Source organism: Camelus bactrianus, chromosome 19 (genome assembly GCF_048773025.1).
Source record: "Camelus bactrianus isolate YW-2024 breed Bactrian camel chromosome 19, ASM4877302v1, whole genome shotgun sequence".
Lineage (NCBI taxonomy): Eukaryota > Metazoa > Chordata > Mammalia > Artiodactyla > Camelidae > Camelus > Camelus bactrianus.
In genome coordinates this window covers 48379298-48405244 of record NC_133557.1, presented here as the reverse complement: position 1 = coordinate 48405244, position 25947 = coordinate 48379298, and the positions used below count along the sequence as shown (strand labels likewise).

The 25947-nt window shown below is 41.3% G+C and overlaps 1 protein-coding gene across 1 annotated transcript in view; it reads right to left on the bottom strand.

Moving 5' to 3' along the window:
- Positions 1-7492: 7492 nt before the first annotated feature.
- The window catches only part of LOC105083132 (threonine aspartase 1), a 261114-nt gene continuing 242659 nt past the window's right edge, over positions 7493-25947 (bottom strand). Inside the window, exon 14 of the mRNA XM_045508688.2 lies at positions 7493-7682. Coding sequence (XP_045364644.2) covers positions 7662-7682 — 21 coding nt within the window. The 3' untranslated portion in view covers positions 7493-7661. The remainder of the gene's footprint in view (positions 7683-25947) is intronic.

The following is a 25947-nucleotide window of genomic DNA, read 5'->3' as shown; positions in this document are numbered from 1 at the left end:
GCTGTGAGAAGAGCCAAGTCTAGACCTTGCTTTTTGAAGTAAGTGTTGCTATTTGCTTCACACAGATCCACATTCCTAAAGCACTGAATTCTACCCCTGCACCCCCGCCGCTACCCCTGGAACTTCAGACATCACTGGATTTGGTGACCTGACAACTGCCCTTTACATAGGGATTTGTATCATAAATTGCCACTAAGAGACCTCTGATACACATCTTCCTCACAAATTTAGGCTGTCGTGGTTTTCAGACAGAAACTGGCATACCCACATGTGGCAGGCTTGTAGCTCATCAGACAGGTTCTATTAACATGGTTGCCAGGTGGTAACCATATTATTTCATGCTTCTCAGTAACTTCTGTGCAACACAATTACCTTTGACAGTTCTTGAGTGGGACAGCAATTTTCAGCAAATGTTTTCAGTAACCAGAGGCCAGAAGGGAAGGAAACGTGAGTGCTGCAGTGAAGCTTTGAGTGTGGCTCTGACAGCTCTTCAGTGCCTCTGTGGTGTTATAAACAGGAATTCTGTGGAAATTCAGGCACATGGGACTTAACAGAAGGTGGCTGAGCCAGGCCACTCTTTCCCACTGGTTCCCACTGTATTGATAGAATTTGTCCTTGTACAGGATAAGAAGTTCTACCTTGGTCAAGTTCTTCTGAGCTGCAGGATACAGTAGAATTTGTTTTTGTTTTTGTTTTTGTTTTCCCATTTTGGTTTCATGCTAAAGATATCTTCACACTGCAGAGAATGTGATGTTTACTTCTTGGACTTGACTGAATTTATAGCACCCTCAGTGTTCCTCAGAGTTACCAAAGAAGGTGTAGGCCAATCTACCCTCTGCGTATTAGTTTCTAGTTTCAGGAAAAATATACTAAGTCATCACAGGTGGGTTGTTCAAAATCTGGTCTTACAGAGTGAGAACATGAAAATCAGTTGCTTCCCCAACCTAAATGTCCATCGACAGATGACTGGATAAAGAAAATGTGGTACAAACATACAATGGAACACTACTTGGCCATAAAAAAGAATGAAATAATGCCATTTGCAGCAACATGGATGGACCTAGAGATCATCAGACTAAGTGAAGTAAGACAGAGAAAGACAAATGCCATATATTACTTATATGTGGAATCTAAAATGATACAAATGAACATATTTACAAAACAGAAACAGACTCACAAGCACAAGAAATAAACTTATGGTTATGGTTACCAAAGTGGTGGGGGGAGGGATACATTAAGGGTTTGGGATTAGCAAATACAAACTACTATATACAAAATAGATAAACAGATATAAAATAGATATACAGTAAAACAGATATTTTACTATGTATAAAATAGACAGATAAAAAGGGTGTATGACACTCCCTGTTTCATACAGTAGGATACAAGGTCCTAGTGTATAGCACAAGGAACTGAATTCAATATCCTATAGTAAACCATAATGGAAAAAAATATGAAAATATATATATTTTTTAACTGAATCATTTTGCTGTACACCAGAAATTAACACAACATTGTAAACCAACTATACTTCAATTCAAAAAAAAATTAAAAAAAAAAATTTTAAAGTCAGCTGCTTCTCCACACTCCCCTTCACCAATATCAACAACAAGACACACACATACACACATGTTGCTTTCTGAGATAATACAAAACAAAGTACCTGCAGCCTCTAGTCACATATCAGATGAAAAGAAAAGAACCATTTGGTTCCCAAATCATCAGGTATTAAAAGGGTAATTACACACAATTGATAACTGTAGAATTCAGGGTTGGTGGGGGGTGAACATGAGGTCATGTAGCCATGACCACATCCCAGAGAACATACAATGACTCACATCCCACTGGCCTGGTGCAGAGCAAAACTTCTCTTTGACACACCCAAGAGAAGAGCCTACCCTTTGCTCCAACTTCGTTAGCAATGTTTTACAGACAGGCTTTCTTTTGATCTACAGACTAGACACATGATATCATCAGCTCTAAATCAAGCCACATTTCCCCCCTCTCCCTAAAACAGGTCTCACTGGCGAGGACAACACCAGCTAATCCGTAACATGTTTGCTGATTGCTACATCTCCGGGTGCCATCATTTGTCACCTTCTTTTTTTTGCTTACCAGCCACTTTGTCAATAACAGTTATTCAGAGAAGAGGATTTTGATTATAAACTTTTCCTGCATACCTCATCCCTACCAGAGTTTGACATTTGGCCATTCCCGCTTTTGAACTTGTTTCCATGTGTCTTTGAACTTTGTTCTTTCATTATGTGTGAGCTTTTGGTATAGAATGAGAGCCCAAAAAGTGCTCTGCAGAGTGTGTAATAGAGAATAAAACTCAATTATTATTGGTCCTTGTTTCCCCAGAGTCACAAGTGGCAGTTGGTCCACTTTTTACAAGTGTTAAACATGAATCTTCTGCTTGGTTTGAAAGTTAAGAAAAGGAGAGCCCACAGCCAGGCAACACGTGTGGAATCAAGTCCTTCCCGCATCACGTCCAACGGGAAAACAGTAGGTTGAAGTCTTTCATTTGATTACTTTTAAAATAATGGCCCTTCATCAGTTTCTCTATTATAAAACACGAAATGCGTCTGTTACCTAAATATCAGGAAGTACAAGCAAGCAAAAAGTTTAAAAAAGTAAAAGGAAATACTCCAATTTCTCCTGTGGGATCACTTTTGGTTAATTAAACCAATACTTTCTCACTTGGATGTCTCCACTACAGAGTCTGAAGAAGATAAATATTATCCAGGCTCTGTGACAAGTTAGGTGGTCATATGTCACATTTCTAGCCAATGGGACCTAAATAGAAAAAAACAAAACAAAACAAAACAAAACACTCCTAAGGGAATTTCTGGGAAAAATCCAGATTCTCCCATCTTCCTCCCTTGACTGGAGCTGCAGCATCTATTCTGGGACCCAGAGACAGTTAGCATGAGGATAAACACCAGTATTTTGGCCAAAGGAAGTCACACGGCCATAAGGAAATGGACAACACAGGGTATACAAGCATGCCTCATTTTATTGCACTTTGCTTTACTGTGCTTCACAGATACTGCATTTTCTTACAAATTGACGGTTTGTAGCAACCCTGCATTGAGCACCATTTTTCCAACAGCATTTGTTCACTTCATGTCACGTGTTGGTAATTCTCACAGTATTTCCAACTTTTCATTATGATTATATGGTATGGTGATCTGTGATCAGCAATCTTTGACGTTACTATTGTATTTGCTTTGGGGTATCATGAACCACACCCATGGAATACAGCAAACTTCATCAATAAATGTTTTTGTTCTGACAGCTCCACTTTTGGGCTGTTTCCCCATCTCTCCCCTTCTCTCCTGGCCTCCCTATTCCCAGAGACAAAATAATATTGAAATTAAGCCAATTAATAACCCCACAATGGCTCTAAGTGTACAAATGAAAGGAAAAGTCTTACATCTCGCACTTTAAATCAAAAGCTAGAAAATACTAAGCTCAGTAAGGAGGGTATGTCAAAGCCATGGCAGGCCTAAAGCTAGGCCTCTTTTACCAAACAGCCAAATTGTGAGTGCAAAGGAAAAGTTGTTGAAGAAAATTGGAACTGCTGCTCCAGTCAACGCATGAATGATTTAAAAAAAAAAAAAACAGCATTATTGCTGATGTAGGGAACATTTTAGTGGTCTGAATAGAAAATCAAATGAATCACAAAATTCTCTTAAGCCAAAGCCTAATCCAGAGCAAAACCCCAACTACTTTCAATTCCATGAAGACTAAGAGAGATAAGAAAGCTATAGAAGTAAAATGTGGAAATTGCAGAGATTGGTTTACAAGTTTTAAGAAAAGAAGCCATCCCTGTAACATCAAAGTGCAAGGTGAAGCAGCAAGTGCTGGTGTAGAAGCTGCAGGGAATTATCCAGAAGATCTAGGTAAGACAATTAATGAAGATGGCTATCCTAAGCAACAGATTTTCAGTGTAGATGAAACAGCCTTCTATTGGAAGGAGATGCCATCTAGGACTTTCATAGCTAGAGAGGAGAAGTCAATACCTGGCTTCAAAGCTTCAAAGGACAGGCTGAGTCTCTTGTTAGGAGCTAATGCAGGTGGTAACTTTAAGTTGAAGCCAGTGCTCACTGACCATTCTGAAAATCCTATGGTCCTTAAGAATTATGCTGAATCTACTCTGCCTGTGCTCTAGAAATGGAAAAACAAAGCTGCATGACAGCACGTCTGTTGACAACATGGTTTACTGAATATATTAAGCCCACTGTGGAGACCTGCTGCTCAGAAAGATTCCTTTCAAAATACCACTGCTTATTGACAATTCACCTGGGTCACCCAAGAGCTCTGATAAAAATACACAAGGAGATTAGTGTTGTTTCCATGCTTGCTAACACTATAGCCGCTCTGCAGCCCATGGATCAAGAAGTAATTTCAAATTTCAAGTTTTATTATTTAGGAAATACAATTTGTAAGGCTATAGCTGGTATAGACAATGATTCCTCTGATGAAAACCTTCTGAAAAGGATTCACTATTTTAGATGCCATTCAGAACATGTGTGATTTATGAGAAGTGATTCAGCCTTCACAAGAGTTTGGAAGAAGTTCATTCCAACCCTTATGGATGACTTTGAAGGGTTCAAACTTCAGTGGAGGAAGTCACCGTACATGTGGTGGAAACAGCAAGAGAACTAGGAAAGAAGCCTGAAGATGTGGCAGTCTTATGAAAAAACTTTAACAGATGAGTTGCCTCTTGTGGATGAGCAAGGACAGTGGTTCCTCAAGATGGAATCCACTCGTGGTGAAGATGCTGTGAAGACTATTAAAATGACAGCAAAGGGATGTCCCTGGAGAATGTCATTCTAAGTCAAGTAAGCCAGAAAGAGAAAGAAAAATACCATATGAGATTGCTCATATGTGGAATCCAAAAAAAAAAAAAAGAAAGAACATAAATGCAAAACAGAGACAGATCATAGACATAGAATACAAACTTGTGGTTGCCAAGGGGGAGGGGGTGGGAAGGGACAGACTGGGAGTTCAAAATCTGTAAATACTGACAGGCATATGAAGAATAGGTAAATAAGATTATGCTGTATAGCACAGGGAAATATATACAAGATCTTGTGGTAGCTCACAGTGAAAAAGAACGTGACAATGAATATATGTATGTTCATGTATAACTGAAAAATTGTGCTCTACACTGGAATTTGACATGACATTGTAAAATGACTATAACTCAATAAAAATGTTAAAAAAATAATTGAAGCTAAAAATAATTTTTAATAAAAAGGTATGTAGAACAAAATAAAAAATAAAAAAATAAAATGACAGCAAAGGATTTAGAATGTTACATAAACTTATTTGATAAAGCAGTGGCAGGGTTTGAGAGGATCGACTTCAATTTTGAAAGAAGTTCTTCTGTGGGTAAAATGCTGTCAAACAGCACTGCCTGCTGCAGAGAAATCATTCATGGAAGCAAGGGTCAGTTGATGCAGCAAACCTCACTGTTGTCTTATTTTTGGAAATCACCACAGCCACCCCAACCTTTAGCAGGCATCAACATTGAAGGAAGTTCCTATGATGGTTCCTATAAAAAGTGCTCTTTTTAACAGTACTTTTAAATTAAGGTATGTACACTATTTTTTTTTTTAAGATACAACACTACTACACGCTTAAGAGACTACAGCATAGTGGAAACATAACTCTGATATGCACTGGGAAACCAAAAATTTTGTGTGACTGACTTTACTGTGACACTTTGCGGTGTCTGGTTCTAAACCTGCAATATCTCTGAGGTGTGCCTGTTTGCACCAGGAGGTGTTGTTCACTGGGTGTCACCAGTATCACAGTCTAACCAGGGCCAAGTCAACAGGAGAAGGTGATGAGAAACGAAGGGAAGATGGAATTATCGAAGATGCCATCCTCTGACTATTGGTACCCATACTTACCAGAAAATGTAGTTCTGAGAAAAGATAGAGGCAGTAGCCTAAAGAGTGAAATAATAATATCACTCCTTGTGCCAAACATCATGAGAAATACTTTACAAATAGTATTCCTTACCACAAGTCTGTTAGACAGTGCCATTATCCCATTTTGCAGATAAAGAAACAGAAGTTCAGAGAAATTAAACCACGTGCCTGAGATCAGGGCTCTGGGGAAGGGTGGAGCCAGGATTTGAAGCCAGGTGCATCTAAGACCAGGGAGCTAATCCACTAAGAAAACTGTCCAGCTATAGCACCATTACTAGAAAGGTCACTGGACAGGTCAGAAAAGCAACTTACTTGTTCTGTTTTAACTTTGCCAGTAAAGTAAGGTTGACGATAAAACAAAGGAGATGATACATATATGAAAAGGCTGAGAAAACATCCACGACAGCCCCTTCTTCTGAAGTCCCTTTCTCTCACCCCTCTTCTCCCCACCCTCCCCCAATGACGGACTTAGCTGGTGTATCAATTGCTTTTGCTTCATAACAAACCATCCCAAAACTTAAGAGGTTTAAAACAACCACCATTGAATATTATTTTATTATTTTTCAAAATCCTTCAGTGAGTTGGATGGTTCTTATCTAGGCTGGCTCGACTAGGCCCTCCCACTTGTCTGTGATCCAGCGTGGGGTGAGGGGTCCGCTGGGGGCCGGCTGTTCTAGAAGGGCTGCAGTCATGTCGGGGGCGATAGCTGCGGGTGGCGAGCCCTGTGTCACTCATCCTCCAGCAGGCTGGCTGGGCCCTGATCACAGGGTGGTCACAAGAGACCAAGAGAAAGTGTGCAGCCCCCCCGAGGACCGCGCTCACAGCTGGCATATGCTCACATCTACCACATTCTATTCGTCGAAGCAAGTCACAGGCCAGCCCAGATTCAGTGGGTGCGGAAACAGACCCCACCCCAGGAGGAGAGGAACTGCAAAGTCACGTGCAAAGTCAGGAAGCATACGTGGCCATTTTAACCATCGGTGACCAGACTTGGCAAGTTTTCTGGAGCCGCAAATGTGGGCTGTCCTGCTGAAATGTTCTCTGCCTCCAAAACCCAGACTGTTTTTCCAGTGGGACACAGATTGCAGGTCTAGACAAGTTGTTTGTTTCTGTGTTTGTTTTGACTTTTAGCTATTTCCAGGATGTTTCTCTTTCAAGAGGGAGAAAGGGTCAGTTCTGTCTGCCCTGTTCATTAAGATGAGCCGTGACGCAGCATTGCTCTGTGGTCAGAGGTCCTGGAACCTGGTGAGGCCAGAGTCAGCAGGGACTGAGACAGGTTCCTGGGGCACTGGAGGCCGCCCTTTCAAAGGAAAAAGATGATGGTGTCCTTTTGAGGTGCTTGGAGTTGCCTCACAGCCAGGGGTTTGCAAGTCAAAATCTTGACTGTTATCCCCAGCCCTTCCTCAGGTTACAGGGAGATGTTCACCTTGCCAGCTGGTCTAAGGCATGCCCAGCCCGATGAATCTCTGTGGCACTCACGGCCCTCAGATGACAGTACCCGGCTCTTGCCTCCTCTGCTTTCAAGCTTGGAGATTGCACAAGTGACAATTTCACAAGTGATCAAAAGGTTGCAGAAGACCTTGGAATGTCCCTTTGATGAAATCACCCACGGGGCCCTTTGCAGGAGGATGAGGGGGGTCACATGCTCCTGACGGGGTCCTCCTGATGGCACACTGGGTGTGGGCATGTTGGGGGTGGGTGTACACCCAGCTCCGATCACTTCTCACCATCTGGGCCCTGGAAAAGGAGAAGCTAGAGGTTGTGGCTGCAAAGACGCAGGAAGGAATGTCTCAAGAAGAGGGGAAAATTGCTCACATGCACTTTGCTGGCGGAGCCTCAAAGAACAGGGCCTTCTCCGCAGCAACACAGCTGAGCTGCTGCAGAGTCAGGGAAGGGTCCCGGACGGTGGGGGCAAATGTTCTTTCCCTGGCCTCTTTACCTCGGGCAGAGTCCTGCGTGGTGCCATTCCTGCATGAGTGGGCAAAATGAGAAATTCCACTGCCACTGTCCCCATCCACACGTATTAAATGAGCCCAGCAGGAGGCCAGTGTCAGATCTGCTCGGAGGCCAGGTGAGGAAGCCAGGACCTCCACCAAAACAAACCACCGCCACCTTGGCCACCACTCTCCGGAGATCAGAGGCTCCTCAGCACCCGCAGAGGCACCGGGTTGCTCCGGGAAATGGCCCTGCTGGGCTTTATTGCCCACATTTTCTGGCTCTGGAGACAATGCTAAGTTCAGTTCTCACTCGCAGGAAAGTTTCCAAATCCCAAAACCAAGGAGGCGCCCCAAACCATGCCTGGACCAGGGCACAAACTAAAGAAAGCATCCACTTTATTCCTATGCATTTCCCCCTGCATCGAGTGGGGCCGCAGATCTGGGCCAAGCAACTCATTTCCTGCCCTCCAGAGTGGGGAAGTCCTCCTGATCTGAGGATGGCCCACTCCTGTCCTGTGATGCGCGGCCCCCATCAGGCTTTCTTGCTCTCCCAGGTCTCAGTGAATTGCAATTCCCCCTCCTCCCACTTACACTCTTTCCTTTCACCTGTGACTCCCGTTTGCTGAGCACCTGCCCAGGTCTCCTGGCAGATGGCTGCAGCCAGCCTGGAGGAAGAAAGACACTAGGGACCCCAACAAATAGGGTCCAGAAGCCAGGAGGATTCCCAGACCTTAACTGGGCAGCCCTGTCTCGGAGCTGCCACGAGAGCTGGGCGAGCCTCGTCCATGAGCTTTGCACACTTCTGTAGTATCACCTGCTTAGCAACAGCCCTTCTGCTTGGGGATGTCTTCCTCCTCCCTTTTCTCAACTGCTCAACCCCAGGCTGATGCCATCTTTCTTTGTTTTTTAAAGAGTATCCTCTATGTAAAAAGATAAACAGCAAGGACCTACTGCACAGCACAGGGAACTATATTCAATTTCATGTAATAAGCTGTAATGGAAAAGAATCTGAATATATATATATGTATAATTGAACTGTTTGCTGTACACCTGAAACTAACATTGTAAATTGACTACACTTCAAGAAAAAATAAGAATTACGAAAATTAAAAAAGAGAATCCTCTTTTCAGGTACCCAATGTACTTTTTAGTTGTGTGACACGAGCAGGAATTCCGTCCTGGGAGAGAGAAGCAGGACCTAAGAAGGCCAGGAAGTACCCGTGGTCTTAAACTCCAGGCCCGAGGGGCGGGGCTATTGGGGATGCCCTCAGGTCTACAGTGTCTGGAATACACACACATACCTGCCCAGACAGGATCCCCAAACCCAAAGTTTCCTTCAACACAATATTTAGACTTAGACTTTTCAGATCCTGATAAAAGGGTTAATCTTTTTAACCTTTGAAAACTTAATCCAAGTTAATGGAGGCAAAGGGAAGGGTTAGTGTCTACGTGATGGGAAGGGAAGCTGGGAGAGAAGAGATGGGGAGATTCTTCACTTAAACGCAGAGATCCACAGGATTTCACAGAAAGATCTGCCAGTAGAGATCTCTGTGTCCAGGGGCAGGTTTCTGGAATGAAAGCTTTATTCTTTCAACAATCTCCTGGCTACCCTTGGGAACTTCCAACCTCCTGAGAAGAAAATGTGATCCCATGGGGTCAATATCAAGTGTGAGAGAAGTTGTCCCTTGAGACAAATTTCTCTGGCAACTTTTATTCTCCTCCTGTCTCCCCAGGGCCTTGTCTTCATGCACCACAAGCCCCTCCCCATCTATGCTTGCCCTGCCTTCACCCCCTCCAGGCCCTCTCAGCAGCTGACATGATTAATGGGCCACAGCAGGCCCAGAAAACAGCCCCAGCCACCTCCAGGATTTCTTTGGCTTGAGGCACAGTGGAGGCCTGAGTCTTCCAAGATTCCACTGCTCCTCGAATCCATGTAAGGAGATCAGGCCTTATCTGACAGGTAAGCAAGTCGGGTCAAAGTGGTGCCCCCCACCTCCCCCCATGTAGCACCTCCCCAGGCTCGAGCATGTTTCCACACATTCACCGGGCTGGATGCCTGCACTCTGCCCTGATTCTACCTTTGAAAACCTGGTGAAAATTTTTGAATTGTTTCCTTTCTATCTTTTCTAATTAGAAAGACAATATGACCACATGACAGAAAATAAAGAAGCCGCAGCTCACATTTTTATTTGTATTTCTGTTTATTTGCATGCATGTAGGGGTCTTTTGTTTGTTTCTTCATTTAAGAGCCATAATCAGAATGTAGGGAATTCTGTTGGCTGGCTTTTTCTCCACTTCAGCTGCACTTTGAGACTGGTAAGGCCTCTGGGCCCTGGAGTTACCAACGGTGGCAGGGGTGCCAGGAGCGCTCCAGAGGCATCGTCCAAGGGCTGACCCTGCCCTCCTCATCCTTCCCGGACAGAACCTGAAGCGTCCTTGACCTCCATGGGGTGCCGGGAGAAAGATGAACTGCCTCCCTGACCAAACACCCTGCTAGATCCAACGTCAGGGCTCTGGCCCTGCTCTCTGGCGGCTCTGTGTTTTGCAAGAGGGAGGTCTCACACGCGCCTTCTCTCCTGGTCGGTGACGCAAGGCCGGTGCTTCGCAGAACAGAGCCGTCAGTGTCTCTGGAAGATGGACCTGGGCGCTGGATTCAGAGTGGGCGGAACACTGGGCTTTTGTTGGCTGTGCCAACCCCATTGGTTCCACTGTTTCCACAAACCCAGAGGCTTTTTCTGACTCCACCAGAGGTTAGAAGGGGCAGCTGGGGATGTACAGCCGGACTCTGGGGACTGAGCCCCACCATGGCCATAGCCTCCTCATTGCCTAGTCCATCTCTTCCCCTGAAGACACTTAGCTCCCTCCCAAACCTAAACAAACAAACAAACAAACAAAGACAAAAAAATGAAGAGCAGGAATGTTTGGCCAACACACTGGCTAAGAGAGACCTTGGAGGCAGCTCAAGGGCAACTACTGTTTGACGGGGGCCACGCTCCCAAACACAAATATTGAGCTTGGCAGTCGGGCTGTCTCCTGATTCGCAACTCAGACGGCACTTTTTGGGGTCATGTTGAAGTTGGGGAAGAGAAAGATGAAGAAAAAAGATACAAAAAGTCTCCTAGAACAAAGTGAGCTTTTGATTTCCAGACAGTATTTCACTGGTTCTAGTGTTTAACAACCACCCTGGTTAAAGGTCACTTTAAGGAAGTGTGTGGGTGAATCCCAGCAGCTCTTCCTTATGGGATCCTCAGGCTGGAAACACAACAGAAAAATGTCACTGCCTGGATTCTTGGAAGATTGATAACTCATCCCCAGGAAGCCTTGGGAATCTGCTTCATAAAGCCTGAACCACGCCATTGTATATTCTGTGAGATGGGCAGCAGGGTTAGCCACAACAGGAGGCAGAAGAGAGGCTCGGAAAAAGCCAAAGTTTATTATACGCGGGGATCCTGGAGACAGGAGGCACGGCATCCATGCAGGGCCACGTGGGAAAGACACTAGAGGGGTCAGGAGGCAGAAGACAGGAGTGAGGGGGACATTCAGGTCATGGCCTTTACTGGGGAGTCCTCTGAAAAGGCAAGACAGGGCAGGGCAGAACTCTTTAGGACTGGCTAGTTTGAGGTTTTTTCGGCAGGCTTTGGGCTTTAAGGGTGGTCCCTAGTTGCCTGGCACCTGGCACTGCCCTGGGATGATTACAGCAGAGGAATGCCTTCTGGGGTGCCAGGGCCAGGTGGAGTAGGTGTAACCTGGAATGGTGAGTTTGCATATCAAGGGCATGTTCCCGGCTCAGTCTTTTGCCACCTCTAAGAACTGGCTATCCCAGGGAAGGAAATCAGAACAATTTTCCTAAGATGGCAAAATATCATGATATACAGAAAATTACAAACATTTACAATAAACAACAGCCTTCTCCAGTTGAGATCACAGCCAATGAAAATGCATCTAACCTCATCAGGGGTGTTAAATCCAGAAGACAACAGGGTTGTGTGCACAGCACGGCGACAGTAACAAAGCACACGTGGTGCACAAGGAGTCTGGTGCCCAAGGAGGGAAGACCAGAGTCTTTCCGGGGACATCAGAGCTGTTGGCTGCTAGGGGAAGTGGGGGGGGGCAGCAAAACCCACATCCAGGGCTCAAGCCTTTGAAACTGGGGGCCCCAGACTTAAGCAATCATCTGGACTTCAGAGAAGCCAGAAAGATATGCAGTGCATCTGTTAAGTTGCCTTTTCTTTATTTATGGCCCAGTTATCTTAGCTACATATAATTTGGGGTTCCCTTCCAGGAGGACATTGCAATGCACACCATGTGAATCGATGCTTCTATATCTAATAATCTGCCCATAGGCAATGATCAAGGATAAATGTGCTGTCTTAGATGCCCAAGTGTTTTCATATTAGAAGAAATTTGAAAACAACAAGCATCAAAGTTGAAAATGAATTGGTTAAACACATTATGTACAAGCAAGCAGTAGGCAGCCATTTAAAATTACGTCTTAAATAATTTAAAGGGAGAAGTGCTGATACGTTAACTGAAAAGGGTTACAAAAGAGTAGGTACAGTGTGACACCAGGAAGGCTATAAAACACTCTGTAGAGTATGACACTGTTTTTGCTTAAACTGTGTCTGTGTATTTCTATATTTACAGAAAGGAAACTATGTATCTGAGCCCTTCTTTGCCTGCTTCCCCAGCCCCCACCCCCCGCATTCCTGCCTTGACTCATAAAACAGGAGGTCCCTCCAATTCCATGGCTTTCTCAGCAGAGCTGAAGAGGCAGTGCCCAGCCTTGGCAATGACCCTCCAACCTAGAGAGAGAGGCTCATCTCAGTTGGCCAAATGGGCATACAAGTAGATGCAGGTCATTCTGCCTCAAAACTCTATGACAGAACCTCCCCGTTTCCTGGCCTCTCAGACCTGTCCCTCCCAGAGGCTCACGTCCTGCCCCAGCCAGGCCCAGCCAGGCCTCTTCTTTCCAGTCCCAGCTTCTTAGATTGCTTTGGATGAGTGAAACCAGTACAGCTTACATGAGGTCCAGTTACCCCAATTTGGGTAATGAATAAAGTAGTTAACTTCTATTCCATTTGGCTCAATTCCCTGTGTTTATAAGTGTCATCTAGACTCCCAGAAGGGAAAAGGATGAATGGCAGAATTCAGTCAACAAACCCCACACCAAACCTGGAATGGCCTAAGTCAGTGAGAGCCTGGGAGACAGGCCATGTCTGGAGTCATTTTGAGGTGTTCCAACAGGAGTGATGAGTAGAAAGGGAGTTGCTACTGGCATCTAGGAGGTAGGGGGCAGGGGCCGGGGATGTTGCTAAACACCCACAGTGCACAGGATGCCTCCCACCCCGAAAAATTGTCGTCCCCACAGGTGGATAGTGCCAATGTTGGAAAACCTTGGTCTTAAGGACACATATAGAAGTGCTAACAACAACTTGTCTACTATTTCCTGTATCCTCTTGTTTTTCTACAGTGTCTCTATGTTGCTTTAATCATAAGGGGAAAAAAGTTTCTTTAAAATTTAAGACTGGGGGAGGCTATAGCTCAGGTGGTAGAGCACATACTTAACATGCACAAGGTCCTGGGTTCAATCCCCAGTACCTTCTCTGAAAATAAATAAATAAACCTAATTACTTACCCCTCCACGAAAAAAGAAGAAAAAAGAAGTGTTAAAAAAATAAATTTTAAGATAATTAAAAAAATAAAATTTAAGATAATATCACAATTAGGATTTGTTGAATAAATGAATGATGGAAAGAACAATATGGCTTCTGAAAAAAGGTAGCCAAGACTATGAACTTCTTAGGGCAGGGATGTCTACATTTTGTACCACTTTGTGTTCTAAGCACCCAGACCAGTATCTGGAATGTGGTAGATGCCTGGTAATGGTGGATGGGTGGATGGGTGGATGGGTTAGATCTGCCTCAACATCACCAAGAACACTTGAATGTCTTATGATAATTATTTTGCAGTATATATACATTTCAAATCATCATATTGTACACAATGTTACATGTCAATTATATCTCAATAAAGCTGGGAAAGATAGAAAAAAGATAAAGTGGCTGTAGCACAAAGTTCGGGCGTGGCCACATCTTGGTGAGTATTTATTGAAGAAAATAAAACCTGGCTTTTGCGAACAGCTCTGTGTGCTCCTTGGAAGCCCCTCTGGAACATAAATAGCGCCTGAGAGGTGGAGACGTTGGGTGTGATAGTCTTCTCACAGCTGTGCATTACTAGTGAAAAAACTTGGCAAGTCAACCCATTGCTAGGGCCTAATGGATTTCACATTGGCTTTTTTATTCTTTCCACTCAAAGTGCATTTTTAGCTACTGACCCTGCTGGATGGGTGGTGTAGTGTGTGCCAGGGAGCATGCAGTTCTGTCTCCATAGGTTTATTATGGCTGGTCGGTCCTAATTAAAAACTCTCTTCATCTTGTCTTTAGGACTTCTGGACGTGGCGCCTGGGCTTTATTTTTGGCTCTGAGCATGGTGTTGTTTCCTGTTTTGTCGCCAAATTAATGACATAATGCATGTAAGCTAAGGCAGCCCACAGGGAATATTTTTCTCATCTTCCTTCTTATTCTCTAGGACAATTTGGGACCCAAGTGCCACCTCCTGCGTGTTGGTATTTTTGACAGTCCTCAATTAGAGTGGTACAGTTAACTTCAGCCTGTCATTTGTGTGGGCTAAGCTGTTGGAAACATCCTTAAAGGGTCAGCTGGTGGTGGGAGTACCATTTTTCTATAAACAAATGATGGAACCACTTTGTCTGGAAGACACCAGCTGTGGTTTGGTTCCAGGAGCCTTTGGAGGAGCCAGAACCGTCGGCCCCCTTCCTCCGTGGCTCCCCAGGCTGTCTCAGTCCTGGGACTGATGCTTCTCCATCCCTTTATCAGAAGCCCCTGAGGAGGCATCTGGACAACAGGGATGCCTGGCTCCAGTTCAATTTTATCATCACTGGTGTTAAAGATGCAACATTTACCACCAAGTAACTCAGTGGAATAACTTATTTGAGGGGGCTTCTGGGTATGAAGTTAAAGGTCCTGAGACCACCTAGGAAAGTTGATTTTGCTTTTAGAATAGTTAATGTCTTACAAAGACCATGTCACTAAAACCACTCTTGCCATAACACCATTTCATTGGGAGAGTATTTATATGAAAATCTTTATGATTAGGGGAGTGGGGGGGGAAAGCATGCAGATAATCCAGAAGGAGTTTAAATCAGGAAGACAGAAGTGAAAAAGAAGGGGACCAAAAGCTCCAGCTTTGTTTTATGACACTTGAAATTTTTATCTGATCTCTGAGTATATTGTCACCAAAACCCTGATATTAGAAAGAAGGCTCTTTCCATTCACATATAAGATGATAATCTACGTAGAAATTTGCAAGGAATCTGCCCAAAAAGCTCCTAGAACTAATAAATGAGTTTATCAAGGTCACAGGATACCTGTGAATGATCACAGGTACATAAAATGGGACATAAAATGCATAATCAACATTTAAAAATAAATTGTATTTCTGTGTATTAGTAGTAAACAATTAGAAATCAAAATTTTAAAAGATATAATTTACAATAGCTTCAAAAAATAACATAATGATGTAGAAATCTTGAAAATGTGCACAATCTGTATGATAGAAATTATAAAACATTAATGAAAGAACTCAAGGAAGAGCTAAGTAAATGGAGAGATATACCACATTTATGGACTGAAAGACTCAGCATAGTTAAGATGTTAATTTCACCCCCCAAAATGATCTAAGCATTTTACTAAATTCCAATCTCAATCCCATTAGGATTTTCTTTTGTAGATATAGTACACTGGCTCTAAAATATATATGGAAAAGCAATTAGAATGGTCAAAGTAATTTCAAAAAATAATAATAAAATTGGAGAAATCACACTATCCAATTTGAAGATTTATTATAAAGCAACAGTAATCAGAACCATCAAAATTGGAAATTCTGCACTGTAACAGATACTATTCAGAGAATGAAAAGCAAGCCACAGACTGGGAGATGTATTTGCAAATCACATATCTGACAAAGAACTTATAACCAGAATATATAAACAAATCTCAAAACTCAACAGTAAGAAAATAAACAACCTGATTTTAAAATGGGCAAAAAAAAAATGAACGTCTCCAAAAAAGATATAAAGATGGTAAATAAGCACAAGAAAAGAAGCAAAATATAATTAGCCTTTAAGGAATTGCAAATTGAGGGAGGAGCCAAGATGGTGGAGTAGAGAGACTCACAGCTCACCCTATCCCACAAATACACCAAGAATTACATCTGCAAACCCACTGAATCACACTGAACACCTATTGAAATCTGGCAGAGTGTCTCTCATTTTGAAATACGGAGGATTCTCACAAAAGCTGGTAAGAAAAAAAAAGAAAAAAAAATCAGTGCAGGACTGGTCCTGCAAGGAGGGAGTGGCACAGAAAGAAAGGCACCCTCAAACTGGGATGCCCCCTCTCAAGCCAGAAGGTCAGTGGGGACAGAAGAGGAGCTTCCAAGACTCCGAGGAGAAAGTGGCAACTGCTTGGCAGACAGAACTAAGGGAAACTGCCACAGAGGGTCCCTGTGATCCACAGCCTTAGACAAGCTGGCAGGGATGACTTGGGACTGGCTGCTGGAGATGGGTGAGGAGCCCAGGCAGGGGGCTGTGGTCCCCTCCACAGAGACAGCCTCAGGGGACTGGAGAGTGGTGGAGTTCTGGCTGGGGGTGTGTGTAGAACAGAATAGCCTGGGACTCCCATGAAAAAGCACCACTGTTGGTGTGTGTAGTGGGGGAGTGTCACAACTCAGGCACGCCATAGCCACTTTCTCCACTTGGCTCCATTGTTGGTGTGTTCTCACGAGAAAAGAAGTGGGGCTTGGTCATAGCCATCACTGCTGTGAAGAGGCGGGGCTAAAGCTGAATCCATACCCAGCTGCCTGGCGACTTCGCAGGCTGGACTGAGATTTGTTTACAGCCGCAGGCATAGAGAGTGGATTTGCTCTCTCTGGAACAGGCAGTGAGCAGAGTTCTAACTCACAGTGGGGGCGAGTATGGGTATTTACAACAGGCTGGCATACTGGACCATATGTGGAGGTGGGGCTGGGGTCTTCCCTGACACTTTGGTGCACCACAGATTCAGCTGTGTAACAGCACACATGCTACGGTGGTTCCTAGCACCTGACAATGATGGATCTGCACTGGTGGTTCCTGGGGCTCAGAACCTGGGGGACACCAGAATAGGTGGCTGACATTCCCACAGCTAAGGTGAGGACAAAGGCAGCATCAACAAAGAATACTTTGTAAGCCTCCATAACAAGAGACAGGCAACACCACACAGGGCACTTCTCTCTGGACACCTCCTGCCTACTCTCTTTCCCAGCTGAAGCAATCCAGCCCTGCCTACCACATGCTGCAGCTCAGAAATGGGACTAGAAGCCTCTATTCCAGCAAAAGAACAGAGGAGCAGACTTGGTGCCTGTCAAGGCTGTGACAACCACAGAATGAAAAAGGAATCCCAGCTCAACAACAACAACCAGGGCAGACTCTGATCACCACAACACTGCCAATCAAAGGGATAAGAGCCAACACTCATGGAAGACAGACGTGGCAACCATCTATACTAAGATCATCAATAACAACAAACTTATTAGATGCACACAGTCTACACAGAAATACTCCCACTTTAAATAAACACAAACCCAAAAAAAAAAAAAAACAGCTTTTCAAGACCACAGTAGATAAATGATACTCCTAAATCCATAGAACCAGAGAAATATAACTAAAATGAAGAAACAGAGGAACCACTCCCAATTAAAAGAACAAGAAAAATCTCCTGAAAGAATGATCAATTACATAGACCTCAATAGTCTACTAGGTCATAACTTCAAAAAGGGAATGATCAATGCACTAAAAGAACTAAAAGAGACTGTGGATAGAGACAGAGAATACTTTAAAAAGGAAATCGAAACTATAAAGAAGAGCCAATTAAAAACAGAAAACTCAATTGTTGAGATAAGAGCCGAGCTAAAGACAATCAAGAGCAGACTAGATGATGCAGAGGAATGAATTAGTGACTTAGAAGACAGGATAATGGAGGTCACTCAATCAGAACAGCAGACAGAAAAGCAAATAAAAACCAATGAAAGCAACATAAGGGACCTATGTATAAAGCATGCCAACCTACACATAATAAGGGTCCCAGGAGGAAAGGAAAGAGAAGAGGGAATTGAAAAGGTATTTGAAGAAATCATGACTGAAAAATTTCCAAACCTAAAGAAGGAAATAGTTATCCAAGTACAGGAGGCACAGTGGGTCCCAAACAAGAAGAACCCAAACAGACCTACTCCAAGACATATCATAATTAAGATGGCCAAAGTTACAAGATAAAGAAAGGATTCTACAGGCAGGAAGAGAAAAACAAAGGATTGGTTACAAGGGAACCCTCATAAGGCTTTCAACTGATTTCTCTACACAGCAATGCTGGCCAGAAGGGAATGGCAAGATATATTCAAAGTCCTGAATGAGAAAAAGCTGCAACCCAGGGTACTTTATACAGCAAGACTATTCTTCAGAGTAGGAGAGATAAAAAATTTCACAGACAAGCAAAAACTAAAAGAATTCAGCAATATTAAGCCTATCCTAAAAGAAATACTGAAATACTCTAAATAGAAAAGAAACAGGAAGCTATAGAAATGAGAAAATCGTAATTGTAAATGTGATAACTACAGTGAATTGCAAGAGAATAAAAATGAAGATGTAAAAAAAATAAATAAAGAATATCAAAATAATAATAGGTGGAAGAGGGGAGCAAGAAAATATAGATTTTTTTTCTCTTATTTTTTTCTTTTTCCTTCATTCTTTATAGGATGTGTTTGAGCCTACATGACTATCAGTCTAAAGCAAATGGATATAGTAAGGGGTTAACATACTTGAAAAATAGGGTAAACACAAGTCAAAAGCATACAACAGAGTCACAAAAAACAAAAACAAACCAAGATAATACAAAAGAAAATTATCAAACCACAAAAAGGAAAAGAAAGGAACAAAAATGAAATATCAAGTCAACTGGAAAACAAAGTTCAAAATGGCAATAAACACATATCTATTAATAATTACTATAAATGTCAGTGGACTAAATGCTCCACTCAAAACACACAGAGTGGCAGATTGGATAATAAAACAAAAGCCTACAATATGCTGCCTATAAGAGACCCACTTTAGAGTGAAGAACACACATAGATTGAAAGTGACAACATGGGAAAAGGTATTTCATGCAAATAGAAATGACAAAAAAGTGGGAGTAGCAATACTCCTATCAGACAAAATAGACTTTAAAACAAAGGCCATAAAGAAAGATAAAAAAAAAAGGACACTATATAATTATCAAAGGAGCAATACAAGATGAGGCTATTACACTCATTAACATATATGCACCCAATATAGGAGCATCTAAATATATACAGCAAATACTAACAGACACAAAGGGAGAAATTGATGGGAATACAATATTAATAGGATGCTTTAACATCCCACTAATATCATTGGACAGATCTTCCAGTCAGAAAATCAGTAAGGCAGTGGAAATACTAAATGACACAATAGTACAGTGGGATGTGGTTGATATTTTCAGGACTTTACATCCCCTCAAAACAGAATATACATCCTTTTCAAGTGCTCATGGAGCACTGTCTAGGATAGATCACATGCTCTAGTACCAAAGAAGCCTCAACAAATTTAAGAGGATATATATTATTTCAAGCATCTTCTCTGACCACAATGGCATGAAACTAGAAATCAACTACAGAGAAATAAATGAGAAAAAAACAACAGTATGGAGACTAAACAACATGCTATTAAAAATCAATGGTTCAATGATGGAATCAAAGATGAAATTAAAAAGTACCTTGAGACAAATGACAATGAAAACACAACCACACAAAATCTATGAGATGCAGCAGAAGTAGTCCTAAGAGGGAAGCTCATAGCAATACAGGCCTTTCTCAAAAAATAAGAACAATCTCAAATAAACACCTAACCTATCACCTAAAAGAATTAGAAAAAGAAGAACAAACAAAATCTAAAGTCAGCAGAAGGAAAGAAATTAGAAAGATCAGGGAGGAAATAAATAAAGAAGAGATTTAAACAAATAGAAAAAATCAATCAAACCAGGAGCTGGGTTTTTGAAAGACCAAACAAAATTAACAACCCTCCAGCCAGGCTCTCCAAGAAGAAAAGAGAGAGCACACAAATAAACAAAATAAGAAATGAAAAGGGAGAAATTACAACCTACACCACAGAAACATAAAAAATCATAACAGAATACTATGAACAACTATATGGCAATAAATTGGACAATTTAGAAGAAATGGACAAGTTTCTAGAAACAAACAGTCCACCAAAACTGAATCAAGATGAAATAGATCATTTGAACAGGCCGATCACTACAAGTAAAATAGACTCAGCAATAAAAAACTTCCCTGCAAACAAAAGTCCAGGACCAGAAGGCTTCACTGAGGAATTCTATCAACCATACAAAGAAGAGCTCATATCAATCCTTCTTAAACTCTTCTAAAAGACTGAAGAGGAGGGAATACTCCCAAACTCATTCTATGAAAACACCATCACCCTGATACCAAAACCAGACAGAGACACTACCGAAAAAGAAAGCTACAAGCCAATATTGTTGATGAACATAGATGCAAAAATCCTCAACAAAATATTACCAAACAGAAACCAACACCACATAAAAAAGATAACACACCATTAACAGGCTGGATTCATTCCAGGGACACAAGGATGACTCAACATACACAAATCAATCAACATGATACACCACATCAACACGAGAAAGGACAAAAACCACACGATCATCTCAATAGATGCAGAAAAAGCATTTGCTAAAATTCAACACTCGTTTATGATAAAAAAAAAAAACTCTTACCAAAGTGGCTATAGAGGGAATATATCCCAACATAATGAAAGCTATTTATGACAAAACTACAGCCATAATACTCAATGTTGAAAAGTTGAAAGCCTTCCCCTAAAATCTGAAACAAGACAAGGATGCCCACTGTCACCATTTTCAGTCAATATAGTATTAGAAGTCCTAGCCACAGCAGTTAGACAAGAAAAAGAAATAAAAGGGATCCAAATTGGAAGAGAAGAAGTAAAAATTTGATTATATGCAGATGACATGATACTATATATAGAAAATCCTAAAGGCTCCACACAAAAATAAAAGAATACTATAGCTAATAAAAGAATTCAGCAAGGTAGCAGGATACCAGATTGACAGACAGAAATCAGTGGCATTTCTTTATACTAACAATGAAATGTCAGAAAAGGAAAGTGAAGAAACAATCCCTTTTAAAATTGCATCAAAAACAAAAATAAAGTACTTTGGAATAAATCTGACCAAGGAATTGAAAGACCTGTATGTGGAGAACTACAAAACATTGACTAAGGAAATTAAAGATGACTTAAAGAAATGGAAAGATATCCCATGTTCTTGGATTGGAAGAATTAATATTGTTAAAATGGCCAAACTACCCAAAGCAATCTACAGATTTAATGTGATCTCTATCAAATTACCCAGGACATTCTTCACAGAATTAGAACAAATAATCCTAAAGTTTATATGGAATCACAAAAGACCCAGAATTACCAAAACAATATCGAAGAAAAATAATGAAACTGGAGGAATAACCCTCCCAGACTACAGAAAACGCTACAGAGCTACAGTAATCAAAATAGCATGGTATTAGTACAAAAACAGACATATGGATCAATGGAACAGACTACAGAGCCCAGAAATAAACCCACAAACTTTTGGTCAATTAATCTTTGACAAAGGAGATTTGATTGTCTCTTCAGCAAATGGTATTGGGACAACTGGACAGCTGTATGTAAATCAATGAAGTTAGAATACTCCCTCACATCATACACGAAAATAAACTCAAAATGACTTAAAGACTTAAACATATGACAAGGCACTGTAAACTTCTTAGAAGAAAACATAGGCAAAACATTATCCGACATAAATCTCAGCAATGTTCTCCTATGGCACTCTACCCAGGCAATAGAAATAAGAGCAAAAATAAACAAATTGGACCTAATTAAACTTATAAGCTTTTGCACAGCAAAATAAACCATAAGCTAAACAAAAAGGCAGCCTATGGAATGGGAGACATATATGTAAAAATGAGACTGACAGGGGCTTAATTTCCAGAATATATAAATAGTTCATACAACTTAAAAATAAAAATAAAACAATCTAATACAAAAATGGGCAGAAGACTTAAACAAGCAATTCTCCAATGAAGACATACAAATGGCCAATCGGCACATGAGAAAATGTTCAATGCCACTAATTATCAGAGAAATGCAAATCAAACTACAATGAGGTATCACCTCCCACCAGTTAGAATGGCCATCATTAAAAAGTCCATGAATGATAAATGCTGGAGAGGGTGTGGAGAAAAGGGAACTCTCTTACACTGTTGGTGGGAATGTAGTATGGCCAGCCATTATGGAAAACAGTATGGAGATTCCTTAAAAAACTAAAAATCTTATGATCTAGCAATCTGACTCCTGGGCATATATCCAGAGGGAAACTTAATTCAAAAAGACACTTGCACCCCAGTGTTCATACCAGCACTATATACAATAGCCAAGACATGGAAACAACCTAAATGTCCATTGAAAGATGACTGGATAAAGAATTGTAGTGTATTTACACAATGGAATACTACTCAGCCATAAAAAAGAACTAAAATAATGCCATCTGCTGCAACATGGATGAAACTGGAGATCATCATTCTAAGTGAAGTAAGCCAGAAAAATAAAGAAAAATACCATATGATAGCTCACTTATTGTGGAATTTAGGGGGAAAATAAGACAAACGAACTTTCTCACAAAACAGAAACAGACTCGCAGACATAGAAAAGAAACTTATGGTTACCAGAGGGGAAGGAGGTGGGAAGGAGAAATTGGGAGTTCAAGATTTGTAGATACTAATATACAAAAAATAGATAAGCAACAAGTTTACACTGTATAGCACAAGGAACTATATTCAATATCTTGTAGGAACTTACAGTGGAAGAGAATATGAAAACAAATATATGTATGTTCCTGTATGACTGAAGTATTGTGCTGTATACCAGAAACTGACACAACATTGTAAACTGACTATACTTCAATATTATATATATATATATATATATGAATTGCAAATTAAATCCAAAATAAATATATGTATTAGAATGGCAAAAAAAAAAAAGCCAATATCAAGTACTGACAAAGATGCAGAGCTACTGGACACAGTGCCTCTGGGAATATAAAATAGCGTAGCCACTCTGAGACGCTGTTTGGAAGTTTTTTATAAAATTAAACATAGACTTAATATATGCCACAGCAAACCTACTCCTGGATATATATTCACCTTAGAGAAGTAAAAACGTATTCACACAGAAACTTGATCACAGGTATTTTAGCAGAGTTGTTCATAAACTCCAAAACCTGGAAATAACCAAGATGTCCTTCAGTGGACATCTGTGAACAACAAAGCAAACTGGTAAAACCATATACTGAAACACTATTCAGCACTGAAGATGGTACATGCAACAAATTGGATGCATCTTAAAGACAGTAAGCTGTGTGAAAGAAGCCAGTCTCGAAAGATTACATATTATATGATGCCATCTATGCTCTGTTCTTGAAAAGGTAAAACAACAGGAACAGACAATAGATTAGTGGTTATTTGGCTGGGGTGGGGGTGGGGTGGGGAGGGTGAGAGCGTTTGCCTCCAAAGGAGTAGCATGAGGGAATTTGGGGGAGGGTATAGAACTGTTCTGCATCATGATTGTGGTAATGGTTAGCTTTACCTGTGCTTGTGCTAAAGTTCAGAACTGTACACACACAAGAATGTCAGTTTTACAGTATGTTAATTTAAAAAAAATCTTTTTAAATGATTTTTTAATTTAAAAGTAGGCTTTGTACAATACAAAAATTCTTATGTTGTGTACCTGAAACTAATATAAAGTTACGTACCCCTTATATGTGTAACCATAGAACAGTGGTATCTAAGAGAATGTTTGGTAATGAAAATGTTTATGTCTGTGATATCCAGTACTATAACCACTAGCCACATGTGACTAGAAAGTATTTGAAATGTGACTAGTGCGTGACACTGAGCTGTTTTTTAATGATTTTAACTTTAAACAGTCAAATATGGCTAGCAGCTACCATGTTGAGCAGTGCAGTTACAGAACACTGGAATTGCTGTGTTGTGTTCCAGAGCTTGTGTGGATGCAGAAAACAGGACTATGTAGAATAATGAGAAATCCAAAATGTACTACACATGTACTCATCGAGAATGCATTACAGGAAAGAACTCTTATACATTTAAATGAAGATGGTTAACATTTGTTTTAATTAGTGGAATATTTGGAAAACAAAGTAGATGACACTTTTTAGGAAGTAGAACAGATCAAAAAAGATTTTTCTTAAAGAGTGATAAGCATCCTGGGGAATCAATGTAGGAGATCAAAGGTCCCAATAATAGATATTCCAGAGACTTAGAGAAAAGAGAGGGAAGGAAATTATCAAATAAGTAATAAAATAAAAATTCCATAATTGAAGAATGTACCTTGAAATTCAAAAATGTCACTGGGTGACCAGTCCTCTGGAGCTCATCAAAATAAACAGAAATCCTAAAAACTATCCCAGAGCGAGGAGGGGGTTCGCACTCACAAAGGATTGGAAACGAACTTCGCATTGGACTAGTCAAAGCAATATGTGTGCTCAAAGAAATGAAGGAGTTGAGTTTCAACCAGGAATCTGTATACAGCCAAATAATAAATAATTGTATGAGGGAGAAGAAAGACATTTCAGACACATCCCTGAACTAGAAAATAAATGCCTCCCTGTGCCCGTTCTTAGAAAACTAGAGAAGATTATCCTACAGAAGATGAGAGTGGACCAAGAAAGTGGAAGACGTGGGCATCTAGAAACAGGGGATCTGGAAAGGGTGACAGTGGAGAAGAACTCCAGAATGACAACTGTGCAGCAGCCCCAAAACTGAAAGAAGAGAGGGGTCTGGCAGGAAGTCTTCAGAGAAAAAAAAGAAGAATAGAGATATTATCAGATATGTTTGAGCTTTTGGAAAAAATATCAATGAACATCAGTAAATCTGATGGAAAAAAACTGAACCATACTTAGGGGGTAAACCATATTTGCCAATCATACTAATATAAAATGACAACTGACTTAGCTAAAAATTGTGATGTAATTATGAGAATAGGGAGACAGAAAAGGGGGAGGGAGTATATAAAGGTATTGTGTCTTTAACACAGCAGGAGTCAGCACGCAGAGTTTAAAACAAATAAATCTAGAAAGATTATATGCAAACAGATAAGCACCTGGAGAAACAGCTAAAAGAGACAAAAGTGGGTCTTGGGCAGCAGGACTTCGGGGTAGGAAAGGCGAAGGCCTCTGCTATTTGGGAGCATATTATTTAATTTTAAAATTACATCCATATATTTTGTGGAAAAACATAACTTTTAGAAGGGGAGAGAGCAATTACAGTTGCTGGGCTCTAGATCAGAGAACAAAGATTTAGTTGCTGAGGGGAACCATAAATTGTAGCCCAGCCGGCTTTCTAAAGGCTCCCTTCTGCACACGTTACCCCCAGATGATGTGACGATATTACACAGGGGAAGAGAAGGAAAGCTGTGCCCAAGCTCCACCTTCCCTTTTGGGAAATTCTTGGCTCAGCTCACAATACTAAGTCTTTGTTTCACGATGTTTGCAAGACTGTACCCTTTTGGAGGTGAGATGTTTACTTTCCATGGCCAGAAAGTTTCCCACACCCTTTGCCTGCCATACACGTGGCTGAGGAATTGCTCAAACCCCAGCTTGCTTCCTCCTACACGGGTGTTCAAGCCTTGGCCACAAATTATGTGTGACGTGATGGTGATGGTGCCTTTGGAATGCTTTATGGACTGGCTCTGTCTTCCATTTCAACCAGCTGAATGGTTCATAATTTAACTAGGGATCTGATTG